This window comes from Lithobates pipiens, unplaced genomic scaffold (assembly GCF_037356315.1).
Source record: "Lithobates pipiens isolate NorthernLeopardFrog02 unplaced genomic scaffold, aLitPip1_a1.2 Scaffold_18, whole genome shotgun sequence".
NCBI lineage: Eukaryota > Metazoa > Chordata > Amphibia > Anura > Ranidae > Lithobates > Lithobates pipiens.
Window position 1 is genome coordinate 294,144,341 of NW_027507758.1, and position 26,142 is coordinate 294,170,482.

Consider the following 26,142-nt stretch of genomic DNA (forward strand, 5'->3'; position numbering starts at 1 on the left):
TTGTGTCTTCAGTGTGCTTTAAAAAGTGAGGGCAAATGATGAGGCTCCCTCTTTTTTCCATTGAGCCCAGCTGAGAAACACATTGACGAACTTACGTAAAGTATCATCTCTGCTCTTTTATTTCTAAATGCCCTGCAATATTTCTTAGTTTTCTATGTTAGTTTTTTTTTTATAATTTCTTTGTAAATAAACACATTTGCTTCTTTAAGCATTGTGTTTATTTTTATAGCTAATATTGTTATTATATCATCACCATTCACATTATCAGAACTTTAATAGACTAGCTAATTATAGGAACAGACAAGACATAGTTATAAATTAAGTAGGGGAAGTCAGAACCCCCCCCCCCCCCCATTTATTACAAAGCCCCTACTCCCCCACCTTAACTAAGCCCCGTGTTGGTTGAAAAAATTCAACCTCAGAACCCTTTTTACTTGCCTAATTTTGAGGTCATGTAATGCACCAGGTCTTACGTCTTGTATTTTATAGACTGCAGAGTGTGAGAGTCCCACTTCTGGTGTCCACGCTGCTGCTTGGGTGATGTAGACTTTCTATTGGCTGTGCAGCAGTGGGGTCCTTTCAGACCCCATAAAATGGTAGGACATGATTATATCATGACTAGGACTGGTTGACAGCAGGGAAAGACTGCAAAGCTGGATTACCAATCTTCACTCTCAGAATAGATGCCAACATGGCATGTGACGTAGTGGCAAACTTAGGTGAGTGAAAAGGCTTTTTTTTTATGTTGCCAGGAAATTGGCATTTAAATCACTAAACTTGGGTGATATACTAGTGCAACTTACAAAAAGGAACAAAAATTGATTTAAAAAAATTTAGAACAAGATGCAAGAAAACAGATGTAAAAGTAATGTAAACGTAATGTCAGGGCAAAGTAACCAGTCAGGGATAGTCTGGGTGCAGAGACCTGTGGCCTGTTCCTGAGTGTTTATGAAAAAAAATATCCCATCATGTGAAGGAAACTGAACAAATTAGTGCATTTTTTCAAGGGTTGGATGCTTCAGTGAACACTTTATTTAATCAGGCCATATGGCGTTGATTTACTAAAGGCAAATAGACTGTTCACTTTGCTGGGGAATGTGCCTCAGAGCTTAGTTAATAAGGTGAAGCTCTGTTGATTTCCATCATCCACTTATGTGTAAACAAAAAGGCAGTTTTTTTCCCCTTGCACGTGATTGAGTATTCTTTGCAAAGTGGAACTTTGCCACATTCACTAAGCTCTGGGGAAAATGCCCTTGCAAAGTGAAAAGCCTTTTTGTCTTTAGTAAATAAACCCCAATGCATCATAATCTTAAAGCAGATGTTCAGTTTTAACTTTTTGCAAAAACTGCATTTCCTTATTAGTCTGTGATAACAGGTTAAAGTGACAATCAAGGCTAACATTTGGTAATGTTTATCTGCTCTGTGCAACCGAGTGCCTTTAAGCCATGCCCTTGATCCTCCTCACAGGAGTTTGACTGACAGAAGCAGTAGTATTAGAATAAGCCTCGTACGCACGCTTAGATTTTCTGATGACCGACTGTCCATTTTTTGTAGCATGGTAGTCTCATGTCGAAAGTGAAGAGGCTATTCACAATACAAAAATTTTCGTACGACAGAATACAACTTCAGAAGTGACATAATGTGTTGAATAGTTTTGTATGTATTCTTTCATTTCTGAGCATGCGTAGTCTTGATCTTCCAATTTTTTTCATACGAAAACTGTACTATTGAAAGGAAAATCAGACGTTGAGTTCATATCCGACAAAAATTTTATAGTCTGCACATCCAGCTTTCGCCTGCCGAAAAAGCAAAACCGTCTGACAAAAAAAAGCACCATACTAACGATCCGAAAATCGGCAGATGGCTTGTCGTACTAATTTTTTCATCCAATATTTGTATCGTGTGTATGGGCCTTAAGACTTCGCTGCCCTTAGTGTTTCCTGTAAAAGCAGGTAGTGAAGGGAGCGATGCAGGAGCCGGAGACAGTGCTGGAGTGGTGACAGTTAAGCATTTAGGAATAGAAGAAGGTAGGGCAAGTAGTGGGGTGTTTACCTTAATGCAGAGAATGCATTAAGGTAAAAAAAAAAACATTTAGACTTATTACTACCTTAGGTTTATTTATTTTTTATTACAAAACTGAGATATTTACCAGTATCCCTATAGGTGCAAAAGAGGCTAAAAGTAGGCAGGGCTTTTTTTTTTTTGTTACGTACTTTATTAAAGGTTTTCATGCAAAATTACAGTAAACGACTCCACAAACATCACTGCATGTAAGCATATAAATACAAATACAAACCAAATTACTCCACCTTAAGCCTATAATGTTATTAAGAACAGAGTGAGTTATCCTGCGCATGAAACACGTGATTAGCTATTCTCAATAATATTCTATCAATGTGAACTTGTTGTAGAAAATAGCCATGAAATACCTAACTAATAAGAACAGGATCTCTTTTATGTTTTATTAAAGTGGATGTAAACCCGAAAAAAAAATTTATGGCATAATGTAGAGTATAAGATTTCCTTTCATTTGAGCCCAGTCTTGCCACAAAGAGTTAATCCAGCTATGAGCAATCCCCTTTTATTGTTCAGTGAGATAAATCTTGACAAACAGAGAAAAACTTTGTCAAATCCTCCCCCTTGCTGTGAGTGACGGGTGATTTACATATCTCGTGCACTAGCCTAAGAGACAAGCATTATTAGTTAATTCCCTCCCACTCCTTTCTTCTGCTGCTCTGCCAAGATTGGCTGTTCCACACCTCAGCATGATTGGGCATGCTGAAATCATGTGGGGACTTTTCTGGGTTTTGACTGGATGTTAGTGATCATAGCAGAAGTTCAGTGTAAGAAATACACAGGAGAAAATGCACGTTGATAAGGGGAGTGTAGAGGTGGGCAGGGAGTCTACTGAGATCACCACTCCACCCACTGAGCCTTGGAAAACAGACTCACCCACAAATTCTGCAGTTTCGGGTCTCATAGCAGACAGAGGGGAGACATTTGACAGATAAGTATACATGCAGGAGGCATGTATAGCCTTCTAGATAACCAATATTGCAGTAGTTTAGAAAGGATGAGAGTGGGTTTAGAGTAATTTTAACTATTACTGGGAAAAGTGGTTATACAAGGCCACGCTGATGTACACCTTTTTAATGTACTGTGCTGACTTATATCCTAGCTTTACTGTTCTCTTACTCGCAGCACATTTTATAGGTTCAATGTCACATAATGATCCATTCAATGGACCTTCCTGGAAACCTGTGTCTGCATAGACTGCCTAGTAGTCTAATCCCACATGGCTTTAATATTTACAGTCTGAAATATTTGTATTGGTGGTAGGTGTCCTAATAGTTAGTGATTTGTGGGGTTTTCGAGCTCAAAATGATAACATATAATTTCTAAAGAATGTCATTCACTACTGAATTACTTAAACTGTTTGATCAAGTCCCTTGTAAGATCCTCATAAGCCTGTCTGAAAAAACATTTTTGGAACTCAGAATATATTTTGATTTTGTGGTTAACAATAGCAGTATAAACATTCATTTTCATCTGCGGTTAAAGCTACATACCTTTTCTGGGAGCATTTTGAACATCTCAAGCACTTCAGTTGGGAAGGGAATATACCACAAATTAACAAAAACCTTTCCATCGTCTGTCAGCAAAGCGTGTGGACGTTCTTGAAATGTTCTGAAAACCAGAAGAAATTCAGTTGTAATTCTTCCCGTACTTTATTTTGGGAATGTAGTTTGTAGTTGGGGATGCAGCTTGCAATTGCTAATAATAGTATCTATGTAAATGAAGGTAAATGAGGGAACAAGCAAAGACCTCCAAAGTTATACAGTGATTAGTTTATGAAAGGAGCAGAGATTGTTAACTTGCAAAGCCAAAGTTCACTGAGCTTAGTAAATAAAGTGAAGCTGCCTCAACTTTTACCATCCAATCATTTCCAATCCTGTTTCTTCATTTTCCATGCATGTGATTGTGTATTGATGGATTGTGTATTTTAAATCTAAGTCAAGATTCACACTGCTACGTGTATGGCCTCTACCCCTTTATTAAATCAACCACATGTGGTCTACCATTGCACTCGATCATGTTTGTCCAATAAGGAAAAGAGCAAAGTGATGTTCTGAAAATGACTGGTGGCTATTGGCAGTTAAAGAAATATTTAAGACTTTTTATTTTTTTTAGAAAAGGCTGAATGATTTCGTTAAAATTCAGATCTCCCTCTAGTTGCCAGCCTACAAATCTCTATATTCAATACAATATTGAAGAGCAAGTATGTAAAATATATAAGCCACATCACTGTAATTATAGCCCAAAATATGTTCTCACTAAAGCTTCCCACAAAATAGTGGTCAGAAGATCCAAACGTCAAATGAGCCTTCTTTACAAACATTTTGCCATAAAAAAGTACCCTGAAGAGACCATATCTAGGTCGAAACGCGTTGGGACTCAAATACAACACTAGGTAATGCAATGTGTATAAATGTGTTCATTTATTGGATTGTGGAGTATACACTGTGCATTTGTTGGACCAGGTTTTATATTGTACATATTTCTTCCATAAATTTCATTTTCGGGGTGTGCAGCGCTTCTTGTCTCCTGTATATGTGTCTTTCCCATTTTGTAAATTTTGTAAATAAGTACAAGCAACCAACTTCAGCAATAAGTCCTGAAAATCTATACCAGTTGACTTATTTTTCCCCTGAGATTGATTAGTCAGGGTGTGTCTGCAAAGTCATAAAATTGTTTCTCAATCTATCTGAACTTCTATGGGTGAGCAAATGGTTATCCCATGTCTATAGTCTGCATACACACAACAGGCTAGTTATACCCAAGTCAATCTATGGATCGACTTGAGTACAATCAGCCTGCCCATAGATGGATCAAATCTTGGCCAGTCCCTGCTGAGCTGGACAAATTTTGATGCATATATGGCCGGCTTAAGCCCACTTTTGATATTTGATATTTGAGATCCAGGCTCACTGCTTTTATTGTTATATTAGAAGTTAGTGAACAGTTGATTGAAGAATCTGAAGATAAAATATTAAGCTAGCAGTAATTTATCCATAAGGGAGAAGAGGTCCATCACCATCACCAGAAAAATAGTAGCAAAAAATTCAACTTGTGTCATGTACTGTATGATTAAAATATAAATTTTTGCTGCAATATTCAGGTTTAATCCAAATTTCCACAGTACTTTATTTCTAAAGCTAGATGTTCTCAGTCTGATTGCCAACATTATTAAACCCACTTCCTTTGAACCTAGGTCATTCAGGACCCTTCCCAGTCTGTAACTGGACAGTGCAAGGAGAAGCAGCACAGTAATGAGTTCATATGTCTGTTAACCTACTCTATCTTTCCCTGTGAGCATTCTTCTCGTCAGCACATGAAGTGATTGGCTCCTTGTGCTGCTACTTCCTACAACAGTCCAGCTCTGTTGTATAGGAACTGCACACTGCTTTACACTGCTTATGTTGGAAGTCAACATGTTTTTAATTTGGCTATAAGAGATAACTACGCCAACCCTAAAAATAACTATATACTATTTGCTTAAACCACTATGCCATACAGTATGTGAATATGCAAAATTATGCAAATATATATTTAAAATATATATATATATATATATATATATATATATATATATATATATATATATATATATATATATATACTGTATATATACCACCTTCCAAGGTTTACACTCACCAGAAAGCAATGATAAAAACACCTCAATATTATGCCAGGATTAGTTTTCCTTCCATAGGATATACCACAAGTTTGTCAGCAATAATCACAGTATTCCACCCATGCTTCAGCAATCTCCAAATCTCATGCAAAACAAATAGCCATCATTGCACAACATTCTTAACTTTATTGTGTATCATATAAAATTGTACGTGGATGCACTCACATGCTATTGTGCCTATAGCACAGGCACAAGTCTGTCCAGTGTTCCAAGTAAAGCCTTTGCTCGCTGTCCCGTCTCTAGGAACTGGCGTGCAATGCAAGCTGACGTCACTTCCTGCCACTGACCCGCACCAAACCGAGGCTTGCACCGCACTCCCGTTCCTACAGGACAGGGAGCAAATGCTTGTGCCTGTTTTGTAGGACATGTGAATGCATCCATGTACGATTTTATATAAAACACAATAAAATTAAGAATGCTGCACAATGATGGCTATGCGTTTTCCATGAGCTAATTTTGGTAATATATCATCGCCATTAACATTATCAGAGCTTTAAAAGACTAGCTAATTATAGGAGCTGACAAGATAATACATATTAATTTCATTAAAATAGGAGGAAGCCAAATCCACCCCCTATTTATTTCAGCTTGCATAAAGAAAAAAAACAAGGTAATGATGCATCATTGCTGCTATCTGCTACATATATATCTGCTACAGTAAGGCATTAAATCTTTAGGGGGGGGGGGGGGGGTTGTCAGTAATAGGTGACATAGAAGAGGCAGCTACGAACCTGGCATCAGCTTGAGGAGCTTCCTTGATGGTAGTCTTTTTCTCCTGATGTCGTCCTATGATGAAATATGTTTTCTCAATAAGTGGGAAGTCTTCCAAAAGCAGCTTCAAACTGTTGCAATTAGCAATTATTTGTCCTCTAAGGGAGTGGATATAAATCTGTCTGCTCAACCTAAATGTCAAAACAACACAGACACAGGTAGAAAGATGAAGAATCTGTACAATTTAAACCTGTCAACAACCTTTGTGAGTGCAGTATCTATATGGATTCACAATGAATACAGTAAAAAGCTTTTTCCAACCATTTATGACCTAAAGTACACCGTGGGGTTGGTCTCCTTCTGACCTTCTAATTGGGTTGCTACTGCTGTATGTAAGCCAAGCTAACGCTTACAGAAAAAAAATCAAAGCCAAGAATGCGCTGCCAGTGTATGCTGTTGCTAAGATTGTCCTTTAAAATGGTACTGTTTTGTAACACCTTGCACAGCTTTAAGGAATCCCCCAAGCACGTTATTGAAACTATATTTATACAGTTAGTGCTGCCATTGAGGCCCCATAAAAAAGCCCTCTCTTCACTGTATGGTATTTATTTTTTTATTTTTTCCATTGGACCATAGCCCTAGTGCCAGGCCCCGTGCCTTTTTTCACAGCAGTTTACATATTAACTCCAAAAGAGCCCTACATTTATTCATAGGACTTGCTCTTCATAGACTTCAATGAAATTCACCACTATGTTTGGTTTTTCTGAATTTCAAACAGAATTTGGCAGCCTATTGGCGAATCGACCCTGGACAGATTTGTTCATCCCTACTCCAGAGAAGAAGGGTTCCATTTTGTGTAGTTACTGCCAACTTCAGTTATGCTATTGCCAAATTTGTGTTTGATGATTCTTCATCTGTTTCCCAAGGACTGTAACGCAGGCATTGACTGCTATAATATGCTGCATGTACTTTGTAAACTATATTTTCATTAAATTGACATAAAAACTGAAACTATCTTATCAATTATCATGACTGCATGAAATAGATTCAGTGATATTTGCAAAACATTCTGTGATAATGTTAGGCCCAGTAATAGCTCAAATTAGTTAATTACACCCTGATTTTCTCTTTTTTTTCTAGTTAGGCTTATCAAACTGATATGATTATCTTGCCAAACTAACCCTTGTTTATATTATATTGTATTTGATTTTGTTTCCTACATGTTTCACTGATACTTGTGTTGCATATTGTATTAATGTCTGATGCACAATCATAGGGAAAGTTGATATATTCTGCATCTCTGTAAATTTGCAATATTAAGAAAAGGCAAATTAATATGCAATAAAAAAAATAACAAATTGTAAATTTAAATGTAGTCTACTGAAAATATCCAAAAACACAATGTTCAAATGGCATAAAGGTAACTTACCGCTGGCAGTAATCCTTTACAAGTTCTCTTTTTACCTTTTCTGCTTCTTCCTGTCAATGGATAAGGTAAAGTTACTGCAATATGTTATGGTGTATAGTGTGTCAATATTTCCTCAGTGCTGAAATAAGTATACAATGTACAAGCATTTCTAATATTTGTAAAATAAAATGACAATTCAGGAAAACCACTTCTAAGTGCCGAGTAATAATGTCAATACGACTAATCTCTAAACTGAAACTGTATATATACTTTAGATTTTTTTTAACATGAAGTTTGTTTTGTTTTCATGCATTACAGAGCTGTTTGGTGAATGCTAATATACATGTACAACAGCCCTGGAATCCTTGTGTAATTGATCAAACCCTTGACTACAGGCTCAGTTTACAAAGCTTTAGCACAAATTTAATAATCTCAATTTCAGCCAGATGACTGTCATTTCTAAATCATACAGGACCCAGCTGAAAATAACTGTCACTTATTTAAAAAGGCTCCTTATCCTGGCATGTTATCTTTCTGAATGTTGCTCATATGTTTCTATAAAAAAAGAAAGTGAACCTATATCCACACATAAACACTAATGCCGCGTACACACGATCAAACAATCCGGTGGAAAAGTCCGGCAAACTCAAGTCCGCCAAACAATCCCCCCGTGTGTAGCCTCCGGCATACTTTTTTGACCCGAAAGTACGGCGGACTTAGAATGCCGTGTTGCACATCAATCTGCCCGCTGTACTCGCATTTCGGCGGACAATCCGGCCGTGTGTATGCCAGTCCGCCGTACTTTTGAAATGAGCGGACTTTTCCCGCCCGGAGAAAAGTCCGCTCATTTCGAGGGGGTCTCCAGGTAGGCGGGGCCCGCGAAGGAGACGTCGCTGGCCCCGCCGCCTGGTATGGACTTAAAGGGGAACCCCAACGCCGAAAAAAATCAGCGTGGGGGGTCCCCCAAAGTCCACAACAGACCCTTGTCCGAGCACGCTACCCGGCCGGCCAGGAAAGGGGGGGCGAGCGAGCGCGCCCCTCCTGAGCCGTACCAGGCCGCGTGCCCTCAACATGGGGGGGTGCCTTAGGGAAGGGGGGCCGCGCGGCCCCCCCACCCCAAAGCACCTTGTCCCCATGTTGATGAGGACAAGGGCCTCTTCCCGACAACCCTGGCCGTTGGTTGTCGGGGTCTGCAGGCGGGGGGCTTATCGGAATCCGGGAGTCCCCTTTAACCAGTTGCCGACCGCCGCACGACGATGTACGTCGACAGAATGGCACGGGCAGGCATATAAGCGTACATGTACGTCCCTGCCTTCCCGCGGGTGGGGGGCCCGATCGGGCCCCCCCCGGTGCCAGCGGCGGTCGGAATCCGTTCAGGAGCGATCCGGGATGAGGGGGCGGCCATTCGTTCATGGCCACCCCCTCGCGATCGCTCCTGACGAATGGAAGTGCAGCGTGACATCACTTCCTCTCCTGTAATGTAAACACAGGCAGAGGAAGTGATGTAATCTCTGTAATTTTATAGCCTTCAAAACTGCGATAGGTAGTGAGGAGTAAAATCAAAAATTTACACCCTAAGAAATCCTGAAGGCAGTGCTTGGTTTTTGGGGCCCCGTACGCGGCTAGGCTCCCAAAAAACCCCACACATGTGGTATCCCCGTACTCAGGAGAAGTAGCAGAATTTATTTTGGGGTGTCATTTCACATATGCCCATGGCATGTGTGAGCAATATATCATTTAGTCACAAAAGTTTGTAATATTCCCGCAACTTGTGGCAAAATATAAAATATTCCATGGACTCAACATGCCTCTCAGCAAACAGCTTGGGGTGTCTACTTTCTAAAATGGGGTCATTTGTGGGTGTTTTGTGCCATCTTGGCATTTTATGGCCTTCAAAACTGTAATAGGTAGTGAGGAGTGAAGTCAAAAATTTACGCCCTTAGAAAGCCTGAAGGAGGTGCTTGGTTTTCGGGGCCCCGTACGCGGCTAGGCTCCCAAAAAGTCCCACATATGTGGTATCCCCGTACTCAGGAGAAGCAGCAGAATTTATTTTGGGGTGTCATTTCACATATGCCCATAGCATGTGTGAGCAATATATCATTTAGTGACAACTTTGTGAAAAAAAATAAAAAATAAATAAAAGTTTGTAATTTTCCCGCAACTTGTGGCAAAATATAAAATATTCCATGGACTCAACATGCCTCTCAGCAAATCGCTTGGGGTGTCTACTTTCTAAAATTGGGTCATTTGTGGGTGTTTTGTGCCATCTTGGCATTTTATGGCCTTCAAAACTGTGATAGGTAGTGAGGAGTGAAATTACAAATGTATGCCCTTAGAAATCCTGAAGGCGGTGCTTGGTTTTTGGGGCCCCGTACGCGGCTAGGCTTCCAAAAAGTCGACCACATGTGGTATCCCCGTACTCAGGAGAAGCAGCAGAATGTATTTTGGGGTACAATTCCACATATAACCATGGCATGTGTGAGCAATATATCATTTAGTGACAACTTTGTGTAAAAAAAAAAAAATATTTTTTTTGTCATTATTCAATCGCTTGAGACAAAAAAATAAAATATTCAATGGGCTCAACATGCCTCTTATCAATTTCCTTAGGGTGTCTACTTTCCAAAATGGGGTCATTTGGGGGGGGGTTTGTACTGCCCTGCCATTTTAGCACCTCAAGAAATTAGATAGGCAGTCATAAACTAAAAGCTGCGTAAATTCCAGAAAACGTACCTTAGTTTGTAGATGTGACAACTTTTGCGCAAACCAATAAATATACAATTATTGACTTTTTTTTTACCAAAGACATGTGGCTGAATACATTTTGGCCTAAATGTATGACTAAAATTGAGTTTATTGGATTTTTCTAATAACAAAAATTAGAAAATATCATTTTTTTTCAAAATTTGCGGTCTTTTTACGTTTATATCGCAAAAAATAAAAATCGCAGAGTCAGTCAAATACCTTTAAAAGAAAGCTCTATTTGTGGGAAAAAAAGGACGCAAATTTTGTTTGGGTACAACATTGCATGACCGCGCAATTACCAGTTAAATCAGCGCAGTGCCAAATTGTAAAAAGACCTCTGGTCATTGACCAGCAAAATGGTCCGGTCTGAAAGTGGTTAATAAGGGGGCCCTCGGATACCGGCCCCCCACCCTATGTGAATGAGTATGGGGTACAATGTACCCCTACCCATTCACCTGTAAAATAAAGTACAAAAAAAACACAACACACGAGATAAAATACTTTATTGCACAGCTCCGGGGGTCTTCCGTCTTCGGGGGTCTTCTCGCCGGACTCCTCCGCTATCTTCTTGTAGCTCTTTTGCTAGCGGAGGAGTCCGGCTTTCTTCCTCGCCGCCGGCCTCTTCTCCCGACTTCGGGGGTCTTGTCCCCCTCTTCGGTTCTTCTGCCGGGCCACCGCGCCTTCTTATAGCTCTTTTACAGGCGGTGGCCCGGTCTTCTGTCGCCGCCGCCTTTCGTTCTTCTTCTTCTTCTTCTTCTTCTTCTCCTTCTCCTGGAGATGTTGACTCGACGCTCTCTCCGGCCACAATGCCAGGGACGCGCTGCGCGGCCACTTATATAGGGACAAGGGGCGGTGTCATATGGCTTTATGTCACATGGGTTGGTGTCACATGGTGACCCCGCCCCCTTACGATGTCACAGTCCCCATGTGACATCAACCCATGTGACCAACCCATGTGACATAAAGCCATGTGACACCGCCCCTTGTCCCTATATAAGTGGCAGCGCAGGGCGTCCCTGGCATTGCGGCCGGAGAGATCGTCGAGTCAACATCTCCTGAAGAAGAAGAAGAACGGAAGGCGGCAGTGGCGACAGAAGACCGGGCCACCGCCTGTAAAAGAGCTATAAGAAGGCACGGTGGCCCGGCAGAAGAACCGAAGAAGGGGACAAGACCCCCGAAGTCGGGAGAAGAGGCCGGCGGCGAGGAAGAAAGCCGGACTCCTCCGCTAGCAAAAGAGCTACAAGAAGATAGCGGAGGAGTCCGGCGAGAAGACCCCCGAAGACGGAAGACCCCCAGAGCTGTGCAATAAAGTATTTTATCTTGTGTGTTGTGTTTTTTTTTGTACTTTTATTTTACAGGTGAATGGGTAGGGGTACATTGTACCCCATACTCATTCACATAGGGTGGGGGGCCGGTATCCGGGGGCCCCCTTATTAAAGGGGGCTCCTGGATTCCGATAAGCCCCCCGCCCGCAGATCCCAACAACCAACGGCCAGGGTTGTCGGGAAGAGGCCCTTGTCCTCATCAACATGGGGACAAGGTGCTTTGGGGTGGGGGGGCCGCGCGGCCCCCCTTCCCCAAGGCACCCCCCATGTTGAGGGCACGCAGCTTGGTACGGCTCAGGAGGGGGGGGCGCTCGCTCGCCCCCCTTTCCTGGCCGGCCGGGTAGCGTGCTCGGACAAGGGTCTGTTGTGGACTTGGGGGGGACCCCCACGCCGATTTTTTTCGGCGTTGGGGGTTCCCCTTTAAGTCCATACCAGGCGGCGGGGCCAGCGACGTCTCCTTCGCGGGCCCCGCCTACCTGGAGACGCGCTCGAAATGAGCGGACTTTCCTCCGCGTGTGTGGGCGAGTCAGTTCATTTCGAAAGTACGGCGGACTTAGTACGGCGGACTTAGTACGCCGTATTAGTCCGCTGAAAAAGTGCCGTGTGTGGGCAAGTAGCCCGTTCGGAAATTCCGACTTACAGTCTGGCGGACGTCCGCCAGACTAAGTACGTCGGACAGACGGCTACGTGTGTACGCGGCTTAAGGTATTTACATATTCTGAACAACCTGTAAAAGCATTTTAAAACACATTCTCATTTATCTCTACATTTGTATTGTGGATACATTAAAGGCATTGTCAACCTTTTGAACAAATCAACCCAAAAAAGTTGTATTAATCTTTTGCATTGCAGCCTGCAGAGCATTGCCACCATGATCTGGTCGTTGTGGGTGCAAAGAACAGTCTGCTGCAGACTCTTCCTCCAGCCTCAAGTCTGTAGAGAGTTAAGGACTTACTGTAATGGGCTGGAGGAAATAATCAATAAACTACAAAACTGGTGATGTCATCATACTTGTGCTTCATTGTGTTCTTTGAGTTCCTCTGCTAGCAGTCTTCTATTTACAAATCCCTGCAAATGAATGTATAAATGGATGACACCACTCTGCAGGCTGAGCTAGGCACAACAGTGCCAAATTCACAGGAAAACGAAAATCTGTGTGGGGAAGCACCCCGAGACTTAGGTATGTGGGGGAAGGTTTAAGGGTGGGGTTTGAAAAATGTGACCAAATGTAATGTTACACTAAAAATATAGGTGTGAAATGAAACATGGGCACAAAGGTGGACTTTAAGGGCTACCGTAATTCCACATTTTGCAACAGGTTACACCTGTATTTAAAACATTGTTAACTCTAAATGAATAACCTGTAAAGTTGTTACCTATGGATAATTTTGGGTACTGAATTGTGTTGCCGATTCACAGGCACATGCAAATTTAAAGCCTGGCATGTCAAATCTACTGTATTTACTCATTGCAACTTCAATGTTTATATATTAGATGCAAAAAAGTCGGTACTATATTGTGTTTGTGTGCATTTAATGTAATTTTTGTTTAAAAAGTCTAGTAGAAAAGTAGCTAAAACACTTTTATTGTTTATTAAGAATATGTTCATAGTTTATTGTCCAGGCACGTGTGCAATCTAAGTGGGCTAATGTACTGACTACCAATAACAACAATTATGGATGAAATCAGGAAGGAAGTCTAGAATCATAATATATCTTAGAAACATATAACATTATGGGTAAGATATACTAAAACTGGAGCGTGCAAAATCTGGTGCAGCTGTGCATAGAAACAAATCAGCTTCCAGGTTTTATAGTCAAAGCTTAACTGAGCAAGCTGAAATTAGAAGCTGATTGGCTACCATACACAGCTGCACCAGATTCTGAGTGTTCCAGTTTTAGACCCCTTTCACACCGAGGCGGTTTTCAGGTGCGACAGCGCTAAAAATAGCGCCTGTGTAGCGCCTGAAAAAAACCAGCCCCTGTCACTCCAGTGTGAAAGCCGGAGAGCTTTCCCACTGGAGCGGTGTGCTGGCAGGACGGTGAAAAAAGTCCTGCTAGCGGCATCTTTGGAGCGGTGAAGGAGCGGTGTATTCACCGCTCCTATCCATTGAGATCAATGTGGCAGCGCATACCGCTGCAAAAACGACGGTAAAGCAGCGCTAAAAATAGTGCCGCTTTACCGCCGATGCCCGCACCGCCGTGTGAAAGGGGCCTTAAGTAAATCTCCCCTGGTGCATTGTGCCAGCACTGTTTTTTTTTTTTATTTCAGTACTGTTTTGGATGGTTTAATGCTGTTATGCATAACAAGTACTTGTAATAGATACTTGCAACTCTTACAGGGTTTCTCATAATAGTCCCCATTGCTTGTTTTTTCTGAAGAAACGTATTCAGCATGGCATCCCGAGGACCCACTTTTTCTAACTGTATTGAGATAAAAGCTTCTGGATACCTAAAAAAAAAAAAAAAAAAAATTTGAATGTACTATATACATATTAATCACTCAATATAAAGTGATTAGCAATGTTATTGTAACTTTAAAAAGACTGGGGATAAAAAGACAAACTGCTGCAGGAACCTCCTAATGTCACAGCCAGATCTCCAGTGGTCTGATAGCAGAACTTTATAACCTCTTGATAGTGCTGAAGCTTACCCACCCCTTCCTGCCTCCTACACATTTCCATTGACCAGTGAGGCTGGCCATTTTAGTGATGACCCAATAGAAATGCCTGGAAGTTTAAACATTAAATTGTGAAGCGGAGGTTAACCCAAAAATTGAACCACCGCTTTTTCAGAACACATTTGGCACCTTTCAGGTGCGGGGGAAAAAAATCCTGTCTGAGACAGGTATTTGCACCCACTTCCGGGCATAGACTCAGGCAGGAGTCTATGCCTCTTCCTGTCTCACCGCGCTTTCTGCTGGGACACACACGGGTCCCAGAGACAGCACGGACCATTTCCATTGCACTGTGCGACTCGCGCATGCGCAGTAGGGAGCCACGAAGATGATGGCGGCAGCATCCGAGGACCGAGGGGATGGTTTTTGTTCTCGGATGCCGACCTCACTGGACCCTGTGACAGATGAGCAATCTAATTGATTGCTATTGGCAATGCCCCCCCCCCCCCCTCCTCATTTTCTTCTCCTACTGCTTGTGGGTGCAACTCAGTTCTCAGATTGACTTAGTTGCTGACACTGCATGTCCTGATCTCACTTTTCCTTGGTGAAACCTTCATTTCAACACAGTTTTGGCTTTGACGTACAGTTCTTGCTACCCCTGGCAGTGACACTATCCTAGAATACAATTTATCTTCTTCGGCACCATCTATGCCTGGCTTGGCTTTGATGCCACTTGTAATAAGATTATTGTGTGTGTTATCTTCTGGCTTACTACTTTTCTTCCTGGCTAGACCACCCACAGGCCCTCGAATGACCTGTGGCACATATAATACCGTACCTTTTAGTACTTAGGCATTGCTGTGGTGTATTAGGCCATCCCAATATTTAAAACCGTTGTTTTTTTAGGCGAAGAGCATAGCGAGCCATGAGGGTACATAGGACAGGTATTTTCAATTATTGCCAACTGCAGAGTACAGGAGGTGGTTACTGGGAGGTTGATTTACTAAAAGCAAATACACGGTGCACTAACTTGGAAGTGCAATTCAAGTGCACTGCAAGTGCAGTTGCTTTAGATCTAAAGGGGAGCTCTGCTGATTTCTATCATCCAATCATGTGCAAGCAGAAATGCAGTTCTTTATTTTCCTTGCATGTTCCCCTATAGCAATAGCTATAGCAACTGCACTGCATCAACCCCATTGTCTTGTATGCATTTCCTCACATGGTTTATTTGAAAGGAGAGTATTAAGACACATTAGATTCGTACCTCTTCTTTGTCCAATATGTCTGTGCTTGGGTTCCATTAGGGTTAGGTACAGGTGTTGATGTTTGACTTTCAACTACTGACCACGATGATGAAGTCTTTTCACTGGAAGAACTCATTCGTCTTTGAAAATGACTGTCCTACAATTACAAATCAAATTATTTAATGGCAATATCACTAGTTCACTATGATGACATTGGGGGTTATTTACAAAAGGCAAATCCACTTTGCACAAGTGCACTCGCTCTAAATCTAAGGGGTAGATCTGGAATGAGAGGAAGCTCTGCTGATTTTATTATCCAATCATGTGCAAGCTAAAATGCTGTTTTTTATTTTCCTTCTCAGATCTACAGCGACTTTACTTCCAAGTGAACTTGCAGTGCTCTTGTAGTGCAAAGTAAATTTGAATTTAGTAAATAACCCCCATTATTACTGAATTATAAACAGAATGATATTTTAATTATAAAGACATTTACTCACACACATAAACATGTAGAACCTGATGCACAAAATATTGAAAATGGAAGAAGTTCTAACTGATATTGCATTGGAGCTCATTGTCTTTTTATGTTTAAATAAAAATGTAGGCACCATGACATGCGCTAAGGAAAGGCCATTTGCTTAATTTTTAAAAAAATGACTGCTTAATTATACTTTTTATTTATTTTTCTTAAATGTTTTATAGATGTACTTCAATCAGGTGGTCAGGGTATATATGAAGCTATTGCAGTCCCGGACATCCTCATTGCTAACCCCCATAAAAAGATCTACAATATATGCAGCTATTTACTCTAACAATATTAATTTAATCCATTTAGCAAATTTTTCATGCTGGTTTTAATTCTTAACTTGGGTAGGATGTGGAATTCCCTGGCAGTGGTTTCAGCAGGGAGCATCGATAATTTAAAAGAAAATATTAGATAAGCACCTGAATGACCACAACATACAGGGATATACAATGTAATACTGACATAAAATCACACACAAAGTTTGGACTTGATAGACTTTTTTCAATCTTGCTTACTATGTCACTATGTAACTATACGCGAAAACACTAGTCTCAGAGAACCAATTACATATTGGTATTACAAAACAGATTTTACCTCATTGACATACAGTACATACAGTGGTGTGAAAAAGTGTTTGCCCCCTTCCTCATTTCCTGTTCCTTTGCATGTTTGTCACATTTAAGTGTTTCGGAACATCAAACCAATTTAAACAATAGTCAAGGACAACACAAGTAAACACAAAATGAAATTTGTAAATGAAGGTGTTTATTATTAAAGGTGAAAAAAAATCCAAACCATCATGGCCCTGTGTGAAAAAGGGATTGCCCCCCTTGTTAAAACATACTATAACTGTGGTTGTCCACACCTAAGTTCAATTTCTCTAGCCACACCCAGGCCTGATTATTGCCACACCTGTTCACAATCAAGGCATCACTTAAATAGGAGCTGCTTGACACAGTAAGGTCCACCAGAAGATCCTTAAGGCTAGGTTCACATTGCTGCGATGCGGGAACGCCGCGAATCCGCGGCGTTTTCCCGCATCGCATACCTCCCGCCAGCAGTTCACACTGCCCTATGCGGACGGCTGGGGGTGTCAATGTTATGTTAATGACACCCCCAGATCCGTCGGCATATCGCAGTGCAATCTGCCGACTCGCACAGGAATCGGATCGCATGGTGTGAACCCCCATGCGATCCGATTCCGTTGCAGACCCAAAAAAGGGTCCCGTGCGAGTTTGCTGCGGGACCGCTGCGAGTTCAGCCATACTATCTGTATGGCTGAACTCGCAGCGCTACGGAGATCGGATGTGATTTGCTGTGCGAATCACATCCGGTTCTCCCCCCGCAGCGGTGTGAACCCAGCCTAAAAGCTACACATCATGCCGAGACCCAAAGAAATTCAGGAACAATTGAGAAAGAAAGTAATTGAGATCTATCAGTCTGGAAAGGGTTATAAAGCCATTTCCAAAGCTTTGGGAATCCAGCGAACCACAGTGAGAGCCATTATCCACAAATGGCGAAGACATGGAACAGTGGTGAACCTTCCCAGGAGTGGCCGGCCGCCCAAAATTACCCCAAGAGTGCAGCGACGACTCATCCAAGAGGTCACAAAAGACCCCACAACAACGTCCAAGGAACTGCAGGCCTCACTTGCCTCAGTTAAGGTCAGCGTTCATGCCTCCACCATCAGGAAAAGACTGGGCAAAAATGGCCTGCATGGCAGAGTTCCAAGGAGAAAACCACTGCTGAGCAAAAAGAACATCAAAGCTCGTCTCAATTTCTCCACAACACATCTTGATGATCCCCAAGACTTTTGGGACAACATTCTGTGGACCGATGAGTCAAAAGTGAAACTCTTTGGAAGGTGTGTGTCCAAGTATATCTGGAGTAGAAGGAACACTGCATTTCAGAAAAAGAACATTATACCAACAGTAAAATATGGTGGTGGTAGTGTGATGGTCTGGGGCTGTTTTGCTGCTTCAGGACCTGGAAGACTTGCCGTGATAAAAGGAACTATGAATTCTGCTGTCTACCAAGAGATCCTGAAGGAGAATGTCCGACCATCTGTCCGTGTACTCAAGCTGAAACGAACTTGGGTTCTGCAGCAGGACAATGATCCTAAACACACCAGCAAGTCCACCACCGAATGGCTGAAGAAAAACAAAATGAAGACTTTGGAGTGGCCTAGCCAAAGTCCTGACCTGAATCCTATTGAGATGTTGTGGTATGACCTTAAAAAGGCAGTTCATGCTCGAAAACCCTCTAATGTAACTGAATTAGGACAATTCTGCAAAGATGAGTGGGCCAAAATTCCTCCAGGACGCTGTAAAAGCCTCATTGCACGTTATCGCAAACGCTTGGTTGCAGTTGTTGCTGCTAAGGGTGGCCCAACCAGTTATTAGGTTTAGGGGGCAATCACTTTTTCACACAGGGCCATGATGGTTTGGATTTTTTTTTCACCTTTAATAATAAACACCTTCATTTACAAATTGCATTTTGTGTTTACTTGTGTTGTCCTTGACTATTCTTTAAATTGGTTTGATGTTCCGAAACACTTAAGTGTGACAAACATGCAAAGGAAAAGGAAATGAGGAAGGGGGCAAACACTTTTTCACACCACTGTATGTACTGTATGTCAATGAGGTAAAATCTGTTTTGTAATACCAATATGTAATTGGTTCTCTGAGACTAGTGTTTTCGCGTATAGTTACATAGTGACATAGTAAGCAAGATTGAAAAAAGTCTATTAGAGCTGTCTTTTATGCATTGGGGTTAAGTTACTAACACTCAAGAGTGCAGAATCTGGTGAAGATGTGCATAGTAACCAATCATCTTCTATCCTCAGCTTGTTCTATTATGCTTTAACAAAAAAAGAAGATGATTGGTTTCTATGCACAAGCTACACTAGATTCTGTGTGCACCAGTTTTAGCAAATCTTCCCCATTATGTTAGAATATAGTAGAAACCCAGACTTCTGGCTGGTGATCTTCAACAATCTCTTGCCTTCTTTAGACAAGCTCCGGAATGAGCAGGAGTGCAAATATGTGCAGCTACTAGATGCTTACTGAAATCTTAGAGATTTCCTAACCCTACACACTTACCCTTTATCAATACAATATGCTGGATGCTCTATATGGAAAATGTATCCCAAAACCTTTAGTCCAAAATATAGAAGCCTTACAAGCAGTGTCTCGTCCCAAAGAAACCTACTATGAATCAGCATGAATTTTAAACTCACCCCCCCCCCCCGCCCCCCAAACCTTATTGGAGGTGGCTTTCTAAGCACTGACAAAATTTTGGTGGACACTTTACTATCTGCTACTATTATGGAACAGGATAGCAGCAAGTTATGTTTTGCAATGCCAATGCTACACTCATCCACCTTTAAGACTCTTCAATTCTCAAGGCCACAGCTTATGGACAGGGATGGCATATGAACATCTAAGAATACCGTATTTATCGGCGTATAACACACACTTTTTTCCCCTTAAAATTAGGGGAAAATCACGGGTGCGTGTTATAAGGCTTCAGATGGACACTGACAAGGCTGCATTGATGGGCATTTAAATGTAAGTTTTTTTCCCTTAAACTCCCCTTCTAAAAAAATTTCCCTAAAATTCCCTCCTAAACTTGGGGTGCGTGTTATACGCCGATAAATACGGTAGTTATCTTGTGACCATCTTTCCTTTATATTGCTGTTACAGATAGATGGAACCTACACTATGTTGTCTAAGGCCGCGTACACACGCGGGGACTGTTCGCCCAACTTTGTCCGTCAAACAGTTTCAGCAAACAGTCCGCTCAAAATTAGCATGGACGGACATGGCCACACACGACGAACGAACAGTTTGCTGAAACCGTGCGCGATGACGTGAACGGCACGTACGACGGGACGAAAAATACGACGTCCTATACACTGCATTATAACTTTCGGCGTGTAAATCCTTTCTGAGCATGCGCGGAACTTAGTTTGACGAACAAGCCTACACACGAGGGGACTGTTCGCTGAAACAAAGTTTCAGCGGACAGTTTTTCGGAAATTCCGAAAAACCTTGTTCAGCGGACTGTTCGCTGAAACTGTCCGCTGAAAGCCCACACACGAGCGGACTGTCCGGCGAAACACTGTTCAGCGGACAAAGTTGGGCGAACAGTCCCCGCGTGTGTACGCGGCCTAACAGTAGTTCAGCAAAAGTCTGTGTTTAAAGAAAAAAAAAAAATACAATCAAGTAAAAAACAAAAAGTGTTGCCTATTTTTTTGACTGAATATGTACAACATAGGCACATGTCTTTGTCGGCATTGAAGTTGTTACTGTGTGCCCATTACAATGCTATTAAAAACTCTTTTGGATTAAAAAAAAATAACTTTTTGTTTGTGCGTGCTGGGAATTAGAACATCTAGGTATGTCAGAGAGAGAGACATTTTTTCTGTATACCCTGATCAAAGACTGAAAAAATGTTGAGAATGAAACAATTGTTAAAATGAATTACATCCAAATCCATATAATCATAATGAAACCCATTTATAGGCGGTACAATAAAAAAATAGCCTCAGAAGCATCAGGTTTGAGATCAGCATTAAAATGTTTTAGGCTGGGTTTACACTATTGCTGCATGCAGCTCACAGCAGGGGCCCGGTGTGTTCACCGTTTCAGGCTTGATTTCAGACAGAATTTTTGGCTGAATTCGGGCCAGAAACGGACCAAAAGACACATAGGACCCCTGTGAAAATTCACACCAGAGCCACAGCGGAACAATCTCCTGCTATTGTGAATTAACCGTGTTCCTTGTACTGCAAACTTTTGTTCACCTTTTAATTTGTAACGGGTTTTGGGGATGTGAAGGAGGTTCTGGTTAGTTGACCGGAGAGTGTGACCTGGGGTGTAGCGCTTTATTTTGTTCCAGAGGTATTGCGGGGCTTTTCCTTGTGCACATTTGTGAGTGCGGCAGAGGGTCTTGAATGTAACTCGATCCTTCCCGGCTAGCCAATGTAGGGTCCTCAGGGATGGGGTGGTTGATTCCCATGTTTTTTTTTTGAGTTACCAGTCTGGCTGCTGTGTTCTGGACGGTTTGTATACGTGAAATTCGTTATTTTGGAAGTCATAGGTAGAGGGAATTTGCGTAGTCAAGTCAGAATTAATGATTGTTCCAACTACTGCTGCTGTATCTCTTTCCAGGATGAAGGGGGTGAGTCTAAGCAGTAGGCGAAGAAAGTCATGGGTTCCGCTGACTACTGATCCTATTTGTGCATCCATCGTCATGTTTGAGTCAAAGATGACTCCGGCGCTTTTGGCTTTAGTGCTGGGGGTGATGGGTTGTCCGAGGATGGTGAGTAGTGTGGACATCGTGCCAAGGTTTTTGTTTTGGTTTTCATGAAGGAAGAGGAGTTCTGTTTTGGATCCGTTGAGTTTAAGGAAGCTCTCCGTCATCCAATCATCGATCAATGAGAGACAGTTTCCCAGTGCCTGGCATTGGTCTTTTTTGTTGGTGATGCGTAGGTAGAGTTGGATGTCATCCGCGTAGAAGTGATAAAATAGATCCTGGTTGCTGATGATTTTGAGGAGTGGGCAGAGATAGATGTTAAAGAGCACTGGTGACAGGGGTGATCCTTAAAGGGACTCCGCATGTCATTTTTCATGGTTCCGAAGTGAACGCTCCTAGTTTCACTTTCTGAGATCAGTTTTCTAGAAATGATGCGAACCAGGGTAAGTCTGAGTCTGCAACTGCAGCTACTTCTGTGAGACGAGTGAGCGGGGTTTTGTGGTCTACTGTGTCAAAAGCTGCACTGAGGTCCAGCAGCACCAGGAGACACGATTCTCCTTCATCTGCTGCTTCGAGGGTGTTATCCCAGATTTTGAGGAGTGCAGTTTCTGTCCCGTGGCCAGGGCGGAAACCCGATTGAAATGGTCCAAGTGTTTATGGGTGTCCAGATGGAGTTCTAGCTGTTGTACTACTGCTTACTCGATAATTTTGGAGAAGGTGTTGAGGCTTGTGACAGGTCTGCGGTCGTTTGGGTCTTTATGAGGTTTGTTATGATAGGTGCCAGGATGTCAGTACATTCTTTCAGAAGTTTTGTGGGAATGATGTCGTTTGGCGATTTGCTGTCTCGGAGGTTTCTGATGATGGTTTTGGTGGTGTCAATGGTGACTGGGACCAGAGTAAATTTCAGTGGTTGTAGAAAAGCAGGGGTAGGCAACCCCTGGCACACAAAGCCTCTTTTGCCACCACTCGACTCCCTCCCCATCAGCAGAGGGGCACAGGGAAGTTAGACACTAATGCATTCCAATTTCAGAGTTCCCCATGCCGCACTTGCACTAAGGGGGAGGCACTGTGCCCCCACACATTGCAAAACATGGGAAACATTGTTTGGTTCTCCAACTTTGCTGTAGCTAAGATCATCAGCTTTTGTGATGCAGAAGAGATTGGGTGCAGTTATGCTGGGGGAGGTCCCTGTTTCCAGGAGGAGGAGACCTGTCATTGGCCACTGCTAAAGCCAATCACAGTCTTGCTAGCCCTACCCACCATCTGGAGGAAGATGACTTGCTTAGTTGCCACTACCAATCTCAGAAAGAAGGGATTTCATTGTAATTGAGAAAACCACAATCAGTTGACAGTTTGTGGAATTACTGTTGAGTTGTGGGAACTTTGTTGGAATTATTCCTGAACCTTTGCGTCACTTACTACTAAACCCCTGCACTCTGTGTCTCTTTAAGCCACAGCCAGTATTCAGTACAATGAAATTCACACCCAACTTTTCCTGTGGCGCAGAGCGCCGTACTTTTTCTTAGCTGCGGGAACCCAACTTATCATCATTGCAAATTAATTCCAGATGCTTGTATGTTGCTGGATACAAGAGTTGGATCAGCAGGATGAGTGTGCCAGGACAGATGTGTATCATCTCTGCTTCCTTTCACCACTCTGCATATAATACATATCATAGATGAGAAGAGGGTACAGCGGTGGGGAAGATATGCAGGGAGGTACAGTGGTAGAAGAGATGAGAAGGGGGTTCAGTGTTGAGCCAGATGAGTGGGGGGGGTCAGTGTTGGGCCAGATGAACAGGTTCAGTGTTATGCCAGATGAGCAGAGGGGGGTTCAGTGTTGGGCCAGATGAACAGGGGGGTTCAGTGTTGGGCCAAATGAACAGGGGGGTTCAGTGTTGGGCCAAATGAACAGGAGGGTTCAGTGTTGGGCCAAATGAACAGGGGGCTCAGTGTTGGGCCAAATGAACAGGGGGCTCAGTGATGGGGCAGTGAGAATGGGGTTCAGTGGTGGGACAGAAAAGCAGGTGGGTTGAGCAGTTGGGCAGATGTGAAAGGAGGTGTATTGGTGGGACAGATGAGCAGGAGGTTATAGTGGTGGGTTAAACAAGCAGGGGGTACAGAGGTAGGGCAGATGTGCAGGAGGTACAGTGGTGGGAGGGATGAGATGGGGGTTTAGCAGTGAGACAGAAAAGTAGGAGAATACAGTGATGGGGCAGGTGAGCAGGGGCTTACAGTGGTGGGACAGATGAGCAGGGGGGTTCAATGTTAAGGCAGATGAGCAGGGGGGTTCAGTGTTGACAGAGGAGAAAGGAGGTACATTGGTGGGACAGATGAGCAGGAGGTTACAGCGATGGGGCAGAGGAGCGGGGGGTACAGAGGTGGGGCAGATGTGCAGAGGAGAAAGGAGGTACATTGATGGAACACATGAGCAGGGGGTTTCAGTGGTATGGCAGAAGAGCAGGGGGTACAGTGGTGGGACAGATGTGCAGGAGGTACAGATGTACAGGAGGTACAGTGATGGGGCAGATGAGAAATCGGATTACCGTGGTGGGGCAGATGAGCAGATGGCTTCAGTGGTGGGAGTGAAGAGCAAGGGGGTAAAATGGTGGGACAGATGTGCAGGAGGTACAGTGGTGGGAGGGATGAGAAGGAGGTTCAGCGGTGGGACAGAAAAGTAGGGGGATACAGGGATGGGGCAGATTAGCAGGGGGTTACAGTGGCGGGACAGATGAGCAGGGGGGTTCAATGTTGGGCCAGATGAGAAGGGGGTTACAGCGGAGGAAAGATGTGCAGTGGGAGTTCAATGTTGACAGAGGAGAAAGGAAGTACATTGGTGGGACAGATGAGCTGGGATTACAGCGGTGGGGCAGAAGAGCAGGGGATACAGTGGTGGGACATATGTGCAGAAGGTACAGTGATGGGACAGATGTACAGGACGTACAGTGTTGGGGCAGATGAGAAAGGGGGAACATTGGTGGGGCAGGTAAGCAGGGGGTTACAGTTGTGGGACAGAAGAGCAGGGTGGTGGGGCAGAAGAACAGGGGGGGTACAGAGGTGGGGCAGATGTGCAGAGGAGAAAGGAGGTACATCGTGGAACACATGAGCAGAGGGTTACAGTGGTGGGGCAGAAGAGCAGGGGGTACAGTGGTTCGGACAGATGTGCAGGAGGTAAATTGATGGGACTGATGTACAGGAGGTTCGGTGATGGGACAGATGAGAAAGGGGGTTACAGTGGTAGGGCAGATAAGTTCACAGATGAGAAGATGGTTCAGAGATGAGACAGAAGAGCATGGAGGTACGGCGGTGGAGAAGATGTGCAGGGAGGTACAGTGGTGGGGCAGATGAGACGGGGAACATTGGTGGGGCAGGTGAGTAGGAGGTTACAGTGGTGGGACAGAAGAGCAGGGTGGTACAGTGGTGGGACAGAAGAGCAGGGGGTTACAGTGGTGGGACAGATGTACAAGGGGTTACAGTGGTGGGACAGATGTACAGTGGGTTACAGTGGTGGGGCAGATGTGCAGGGGATTACAGTGGTGGGGCAGATGTGCAGGGGGTTACAGTGTTGGGGCAGATGTGCAGGGGGTTACAGTGGTGGGGAAGATGAGCAGGGGGGAACAGTGGTAAAACAGATTTATAGGGGGGGACAGAGATCTGTGGTGTGGAGTTGCATGAATTGGGGCTGATCTGAGGCATGAGTGTGCAGGATGTTAATTTCTTACTACCAAAGTAGTTTACATCATTTACTTTATAAAAAAATCCTTTTCCTGATTGAGAGTGGGAAGTTCACATTTTTTTGTTATAAAATCGGAGCGCTCAATCAATTTCATTGAAAACATTTTCGGCACACTGTGCTCAAAAGGTTGCGTACCCCTGCTATAAAGCTTATTTTTAAGGGCTCATTAAAACTGGTATTAATAGGAGACAATTAAAACACTTTCTAAATGTTTTGCAATAACATGCAAATGTAAGCAAACATGTTAGTACACATTCAGGGGAGGTCAATATATAATAAAAAAAATTCTGGCGGTATGGTTTCTTTAACATGGCCTGCACCTCATTCATGAAAGCCTTTTGGTCAAGTATCAACATACGCTAGATTCAGGTAATTCTTACTACCACCATTTTTAGAATCTGTCAGTTTTTCGGCAACATATTCTAAAAGCATTACCACACATTAGATAAGCAAACTGGCAGTAATTAAGACCAACTCAAAGTTGGTGTAGAAGGGAAGGGGGTGTTGTGCGTTCATTACTTTATTGATATATTTTAATGTTTTACATTTACATAATTGGTTTCTAGGACGAAGGCCGCCCATGTTCCAGCAACCAGCCACAGCAGGACACACTGAACTGATAGTGAATTAAGCCTGATGGGAAACTCAAAGACGCTAGTTACCCCATTAGGTCCGCCTTGACAGTGATTGACTGTGTATGGCAATGGGTGGATTCCATAGCTGCTCTTAAGTCCTATAGCGGCTTTAGAATTTGCCCACTGTTATCTGCCAATCACAGACGAGGTGAATCTTAAGGGGGAACTAGTCTCAAGGTTCCC

The 26,142-nt window shown here is 43.0% G+C and overlaps 1 protein-coding gene across 1 annotated transcript in view; it reads right to left on the reverse strand.

Annotated features, from left to right (window-relative positions):
• The window catches only part of LOC143987941 (uncharacterized), a 214,809-nt gene that overhangs the window by 92,712 nt on the left and 95,955 nt on the right, over positions 1–26,142 (reverse strand). Inside the window, exons 24-28 of the mRNA XM_077487143.1 lie at positions 15,825–15,961; positions 14,284–14,395; positions 7,896–7,945; positions 6,487–6,657; positions 3,570–3,687 (exon numbers count right to left, since the gene is read on the reverse strand). Coding sequence (XP_077343269.1) covers positions 3,570–3,687; positions 6,487–6,657; positions 7,896–7,945; positions 14,284–14,395; positions 15,825–15,961 — 588 coding nt within the window. The remainder of the gene's footprint in view (positions 1–3,569; positions 3,688–6,486; positions 6,658–7,895; positions 7,946–14,283; positions 14,396–15,824; positions 15,962–26,142) is intronic.